At 35.4% G+C, this 7,683-nt stretch overlaps 1 protein-coding gene across 1 annotated transcript; it reads left to right on the top strand.

Moving 5' to 3' along the window:
• Positions 1-845: 845 nt before the first annotated feature.
• On the top strand, positions 846-6,008 carry LOC114356332 (WD repeat-containing protein 47). Its single transcript, XM_028309438.1, has 4 exons — positions 846-1,024; positions 3,691-5,178; positions 5,261-5,368; positions 5,872-6,008. The coding sequence occupies exons 2-4, from the start codon at positions 3,719-3,721 to the stop codon at positions 5,945-5,947; spliced, it is 1,644 nt and encodes a 547-aa protein (XP_028165239.1). The 5' UTR covers positions 846-1,024; positions 3,691-3,718; the 3' UTR covers positions 5,948-6,008.
• The last annotated feature ends 1,675 nt before the right edge of the window (positions 6,009-7,683 follow it).

The following is a 7,683-nucleotide window of genomic DNA, read 5'->3' as shown; positions in this document are numbered from 1 at the left end:
CGCAGCCGGCGTACTAATGGGATGGAAAATATTTTTTTCCGGCTAAACTATCAGTTTTAGAAAAAAACTTTTAATAACATTTATTCTTCAAAATAAAGTAACCTATCGACCAGTAATTTTTAAAAATAAAAATTGTGAAAAATAAGTATTGCTATGTCCAAAAACCACATTTTCATAGGATTCGATGCAATGCGGAGACGCGGTTGGGGTGAGTGTAACTTAATGATTGTTTGTATTGAACATAATAATACATAATATGATGCTAATACCCAGTTTCTGGCCTGGGGTATGGATTTTTTGCGTTATTTTTCACAATTTCCCTTTTTTAAAATTACCTATCGATAGCTTACTTTATTCTGATGAATAAATGTCATTACAAGTTTTTCTCTAAAACTGATAATTTGGCTAGAAAAAAATATTTTCTATCCACGCAGTACGCCGGCAGCGTTCGGATCGGATATAATGACGTCATCGTCCCCGCGCAGGGCGGTCAGTGAACTTTTTTAGTAATTTGGCCATAACTTCGTCAATTTTTGTCGTAGAACAAAAATTTTTGCACTGTGTTTTAAGGATTTCTTAGCCCTATAAATCTGCATTCACAGCTAAAAATCGAAATGATCCTCATTGGCTATTTCGAAGAATTTACTAGGATATTTAAATCAGGAGATAGCAATACTACAGTCCACACTAAAAAGAGAGGTCGGCCCACAGAGAGCGAGATAGTGATAAGTAGGTATTTGACTCAAGTTTTTGTTCCAAGTCTGGCCTCCAATGGTACAAAATCCGTCAACGACGTAGCATAGACAAATTGAAAGTGGTTAGAATACTCTTTGATTTGAATTTAATCATCTGTCTGACTGATGGAAGTCTCTCTGTCTTACAAAGCTCTCTCAAAATTTTAATTTATTATGTGGAAGTGGAGTTTACTGAATAACTTACGCCAAATTGTTGCATTCATGTTTAAATAGATGCATAATTATAATCTTGATCGTCTGCTGTACCCTCAGTAGCTGGCTTAAACGAGGTAATAATCCATTCCTATTTACACTTTACGCTGTTTGGTTTAAAAACGGCTGGTTTAATCATAACTGTAAAAAATTCCGATACCTTTAAGTACTTGAACATAGGATAATTTATATCTGTTAATGCTGATGATGCATAAAATCGGCTACGCTAGGTTTTATGTTTAGGCTTATATGGCATGCGAAATGAAATGTGTAGGTGTAAGTTGTTTTCGGCAGCAATGGCTGTTTGTTTTACAAAAGTTATCTGTGTCTAATAAGATCGGAGATTTCGTAAGCAAATACTAGTTTAAAAAATGTTGGTGCGATTTTCACTCTGCGGCAATGGCATGCGAGATGCGTCAGAGATGCACCAATAATTTCACTAAGTACCTATCATCTTGCTTTCCCCTACCAGAAGCATACATTATGCACTCAAACATTGTTTGTGTGAAAGTTTTAAGTCAAAATAAAACAACCGCTCCTTTCTTTGTATTTTATTTATTTTAAATCACATAGCCTGTATATTTAAATTTTTATCCTAATGCATCCACACCTAATGCTTCATGGCAAAATGGGCTTTATGTCTTTATTATGCTTCAGGGTGTTAATATAACATTTCCTTTATGTACCAATCTTAAATGCCCGTTTCCACTTGTTTAATTCTTGCCCAAATCAAGATTTCAACTGTGAAATTTAATTCTGATTTTGATTAAATGTCCACAACTATCAATGTTTACACTTAAATATTGTTTAAATAGTCTTAAACAATATGAAAATGTAAAAACATTGAAAAACGCAGAAATTTTGACCAAATAAATATTGAATTTTGACAGTTGACGGACTGATTTGGATTAGGATTGAATAGAGAAAACCAACTTAAGTAAGTAAAGTTCCTATTTTGACATTTGGATAAATTATATTAGGCCCATTGATGATCACTCATTTAAATAATACTGACAATCCAGTGTACCCAACTTGGAAATAACCAAGAATGAGCTGGATGATTAGTAGGTAGGTACATTTATGGGCAAACTAAGACATTTTTTCTTAACATGGAATTAATTTTTTGTTTGTATTTAAAACTGTTTGGCAGTGCTACTTTAATAATTTGTATTCAATTAGTTCAAACTAAAAGTATGCCTTGATTTTTTTTAAATAACACTTGCCATACTGTACCACTTTATATTTATTTGGAATCCTTGGTGAGATACCTTTATTTCCTATGAATTATTCATTAAATAACTGTGACATCACTCAATTAAACAAATTACTTAAATCATTTTGGTCGTCCTCATCCATCGATGTCCTGGGAATCATAGCACATCGAGTCATCATGATTTTTTGCACTTTCCGTTTTTCCTTGTAACCCACATTAACACTATTCATAATATGAAACATCTTCCTGAATATTAGTATTACTAGCTTTTGCCCGCGGCTTCACATGCGTGAAATTTAGTTTGTCACAGATTGTCATAAATTATAGCCTATATGTTAATTATTAATCTGGGTTATAAACAATGATACTGTAAAGTTTCATCAAAATCCGTGCAGCAGTTTTTGCGTGGAAGTGTAACAAACATCCAGACATCCAAACTGTCGCATAATTATAATATTAGTAGGATGATGCTGCATGCTTATTATTTCATATGCATAGGAATCACATTCACTTCATATTAATAAAAATTGATATAAATTTTAAGTAATGAAACAGTAATAAAATTATTCTTATACTAGCGTTTTCCTGCGGCTTCACCTGCGTGAAATTTAGTTTGTCACAAATCATCATAAATTATAGTCTATATGTTATTCTGGGTTATAAACAATAATACTGAAAATTTTTACCAAAATCCGTTCAGTAGTTTTTGGGTGAAAGAGTAACAAACATGTTAACATCCAAACATCCATGCAAACTTTCCCATTTATAATATTAGTTAGTAGGATTTTAAAGTGCAAATCAGCAGGTTTAAATCTTGAGAATAATAACCTAGCTGTCATAAGGCCAGACAAAAAAAATATATTTAAAAATCAATGTATTGAACTAAATTTTTCTGTAATACTGACAATTTATTTTCTGAAACATGCACCTCTTTACTTTTACTTTACACTTTATTGTGCACTTATTAAATTTGGATTTAACTCTTGAGGCATTAAAGATTTTAATACAATGGCAGCCAAGTTGTTGGAAATAACATGCAATAAATTATTTTAAAAATATTTAAATGAATAAAATTGTGTCTACATTTCTAAAATGTAAATATTTTATAGCATTTAAAACTAAATCCACCATACAATTATTTGCAATGATACAAAATCAAGGGGTTTCCTATTGGAGTGAAAGTTATTGAAGTATTTTGTAATAACTAGGCTCACCTTTTAGGTACTAGCTCTACTTTTATCATGTGTACTGTCATGCATATTAATTTATTGGATTGAAGAGAAATTCTATTTTACTTTATTGTTCACAAATTCTAATTAGCATGCTAGGTCAATCCATTTGTCTGTCAGCTTTAGATTAGAAAATATGTACAAAATGCTCCAGCATCTGAATTCTAAGTTTCTTCTCCAAAATTAACTCTTCTGACTTGGTGTAATCAAACAATATAAAACATTAGTGCAGTTCAGTCAGAACCTCAATGGTATTTTAAGCGCTTTTTGATTATTTTTGAACAAATAATACTTTTTCCAGCTTGAAGAGTGCATACAGCAGCGGCAAAATGCCCTCGACGCATTTGAACCTGCGCGAAGACGACGTGGTGCGCCTGTCGCTCGAGTTTCTCCACAACCGCGACCTGCACATAACGCAGCTGTCGCTCGAGCGTGAAACTGGTGTCATCAATGGTAATTACGCTGACGACGTACTATTCCTACGACAACTCATACTAGACGGACAATGGGACGATGTCCTAGAGTTTATTCAACCTCTCAGCGCCCTTAAGGCTTTCGAAGCTGACAAATTCAATTACGCCATTCTAAGACACAAATACATAGAACTTCTATGTATACGATCAGAAATAAAAGCTTACAATAATGTGGAGAATATAGTCGACGAAGTTGTTAAAGTACTTAGCGATCTTGAAAAATTAGCGCCTTCTAAAGAAGAATACTCAAATCTATGCTTACTTTTAACTTTACCAAGTATTACAGACCATGCACAATTTAAAAAGTGGAATCCTAGTAACGCTCGCGTTCAGTGCTTTCGCGAAGTGTATCCTTTAGTAGAACAATTTTTACCCTGTGACAAGAAATCAAGTGGCACTGTCTCTAAGTGTGCTAAAAATGATCGACTTATGCAATTGTTGATAAAAGGAATCCTGTACGAGTCTTGTGTAAATTACTGCCAAGCTAAAGCTACAGGGTCGGAGACGCAATCAAATGAAGTTAATTTCTCCAGACTCTTAGATGGGTCTGGCTTTGATGAGTCCGATTTGAGTTTACTGTCTTGGCTGCAGTCCATTCCAGCAGAAACTTTTAGTGTCCCTTTCGAGCAGAGAATGTTGAATGTTGATGTCGAAAAATTGGAGCGTCCCTCACTGCATACATCATGGACGGAACACATGCTCGTAACTCCCATCAAGCCTCGCACATTCCCGCATTTAGCGATGCCTTTCCGAAGGCCACGCTCGGCCGCCGACGCCATGACTAGATCGCTGCGGCCGCTGCCCGACGGGGCTCCGAGGCATCCAGCGGTAATGGCGCTGTCGGCGATCGATTACGGTCCATCAACTTCATGTTTTGCCGGATTTCATCTCACTGGCATTAAGGGAAGTAAAATAATGAACACCTCTGTTGATAGATTATTCGATAACAAAAACAGTGAAAGCATTTTTAACGGTTTGAGCGATTCTCTGAAGCCGATCAATGAAAAACTGAAGCCAATCGGCGAGTTCACCGCGTCAAACAAAACTAACGAAGCAAGTAGCATCGGCGCCTCGAATGCTACCACACCGGAACACCGGGGGCAGGACTATTCGGCGTCCACGTCGATTTCAACTACTGCAGCGTCAAATTCCTCACTCGCCGAGCGACCGCCGCAGCAAGCTGAAGCGGCGGCTCTGCCCGGCCCTGACGGGGATTTCAGACGAGAGCTTCTGAAGGAATATCAGATGCAGAAACAACGAGAATGTGACGATTACCTGCGCAACCTACATTCCGCTGATTTACGGCAGCAAAAAACGTATGTACCACATTGCAAGTATATCATTTGTTATGTAGGTCGCTTCGCAGTGTCTTTAATATTCGCTTCATTCCGATTTCAGCATGGACCCAGTTGGGGATGCTGGATCACCGTTTCCACCGCCCGTTAAATATGGCCAGCAGCCGCCAGTTGACAAAATGAGACAAGAACAACAACAACAGTACGCGAGGTAGGTTACGTAAATTATTATGCTATGATTCATTTACGTGTGTTAAGTCATTTTGAATTACGTCACGATGGTGCCTGTATCCTGATAAAATACGCAAACGTTAACAATGGGCGCTACAAGAAATATAATAAATGGTTAGATGGTGGCTCGTGTGCGCTGAATGCGCATCGTGTATCAAACAGCAATAATTTTCTTACGGTGCACTTTCATCGGTAGAGCGAGCAAGCAATTTGCTATGAATGTTTGGTCGCCAACTACTGCTCAGTGCAGTTTTCTCTAACGATCCGATAAATTACAATGTTATATGTACGTATGTTGTTTGTATTATTTGAGAGCCGGAACAGAGGCTCAGAATCACGGTCAACTTTTCTTCAGACGCTTTGCGAATGCGGTGAATGCTAGTCAGTTTGTATTAAGAAATAAAAAGTTATTACTTACGTTCACAAACAATTCATTCGTGTCACTAATCAATAAAATCTCAATTGGATTTTTTGTGATTTCAGGAGAAACGATATGAACGAGATTTCGGAAATCGGCGAGCCGTCCAATGTAAGAATCATTTACTTTCTTATTATGTAGTTAATCCACTAAATATTATACTTTTGAGTGCGATACTTAAAGTCAAAGACTACGTGTTGGTTCTACGAGCAAATTAATAATCATAATGAATGGTAATAAGTAATAAATAACTGGACACAAACTGGTTGGTTACCGACGGAGGTGATCGAACCTTATTTTAATCGCCATACTAAGCTATATACTTTCATAAATTTTTAATAGCATCATTATAAAGTCACGCTCAGATGAGTTCAAAGAGTGATTAAAAGTTTTCAAGTAAAGAACATTTCAACGCCCCGTGTTCATGCACTTTGGTAGAGGTTTTACAAAAAAATTAAACCATTTAAAAATCGTTGGATCTGAATGTTTTTCTTTTAGGACAATTTTATTTGATTTTACATATAGTTTTGTCTGTTTCTGTGCTGTGCGATTGTTCTTTTTTTTTGCTTTTATTTGTATGCAATGTGGTTGTTTTAACTTCAATTATTATTCTATATAAATAAAAATGAATTGATGTTCGTTAGTCTGATTAAAACTCGAGAACGGCTGGGCCGTTTGAACTGATTTTGGTATTAAAATGTTTGTCGTAGTCCAGGGTAGGTCTAAACAGTGAGCAAATACGCGCACGATATTGTTTTTCTGTGACAGACAAAATTCCACGCAGGCGAAGCCGCGGGCGGAAAGCTAGTAAAAAATATATTTTTGACTTACTTAATTACATAACATATTATTATTGTATAGTTAGGGGAGACTGGCCCAAAGCGGGCACCTTAAGGTAAAGTAGGAAAAAAACACACAGAATAAGCAAAACGGAATAAGTTTTTATCGTGATCAGTTACTACATTTATTGTAGTTTGACATGGCGATGTCAAATCATTCATTTGTCTAATATATAAAAAGTAGGCACTCAAATACGAAACACTATCACTTGCTCACTTTGCCCGAGGGGGTGGCCTAAAGCGAGCACCGGCACACGGGCAAAACGGGCATGCAGAGGGCAATAGTTTTTTTTTTTAATTTACTATATAATTTTGACCTTTGAATAATAAGGAATGTCTCTATTCAAACACAGAATGAGAATCATACTTTCTTATAATTTTGACCTTTGAATAATAAGGAATGTCTCTATTCAAACACAGAATGAGAATCATACTTTCTGTATTGCGATAAAATAGATTCTAGACATAAAAATTCATCAAACAACATAAAAATTAAAACATAAAACTAATCAGAAGGAACTCTCTTTGAATAATGCAGTCTTGATTCATTATCTTTTAGTATTTTGAAGCTTTTGAGCTGAAGTATTGCAGCTTCACTCCAAGAACCTTGTTGTGATTTTCTTTTATATTTATTTACCATCTAAAAGTCAAATAATAAGATATTAATGTCGACACTAAAGTCTGTTTTTCTTGGCTTGTCCAATATTGTAAACAATCTTAATATTCCTTTTTAACGAAATAATTCCTTTTAAAATAAGATAAACACAAAGCTCACAACCTACATATTATTATGTAGGTAAGTCATCGTTGAACACCGATATCTTTGCAAATAATTTAATTTATTAATTTTTTTCACTGATATTACTTTAAAAGTTATAAAAAGATTGTTTACATTGTTCGACTAGCAAAGAAAAACGGACTATACCTACACGATAAATATAGAGGACTAACAATAAAAGCAAGTTAGTTTATATGGCTATGAAGAGGGTAAAGTGAGCATGCTCATTTTGCCCTGCTCACTTTGCCTTTTGCACCACA

This window comes from Ostrinia furnacalis, unplaced genomic scaffold (assembly GCF_004193835.3).
Source record: "Ostrinia furnacalis isolate ACB-3 unplaced genomic scaffold, ASM419383v2 OfSCF2790, whole genome shotgun sequence".
NCBI lineage: Eukaryota > Metazoa > Arthropoda > Insecta > Lepidoptera > Crambidae > Ostrinia > Ostrinia furnacalis.
The sequence above is the reverse complement of the archived record's forward strand: the minus strand, read 5'-3'. Positions and strand labels throughout refer to the sequence as shown.

What these genes read in the sequence shown, in the direction of transcription:
- LOC114356332 (XM_028309438.1), top strand. Translation starts at nt 3,719, where the DNA reads ATGCCCTCGACGCATTTGAACCTGCGCGAAGACGACGTGGTGCGCCTG. An exon ending in GATTTACGGCAGCAAAAAAC is followed by an intron (nt 5,179 to 5,260) that starts GTATGTACCACA and finishes TTCCGATTTCAG; the next exon opens with CATGGACCCAGTTGGGGATG. An exon ending in CAACAACAACAGTACGCGAG is followed by an intron (nt 5,369 to 5,871) that starts GTAGGTTACGTA and finishes TTGTGATTTCAG; the next exon opens with GAGAAACGATATGAACGAGA.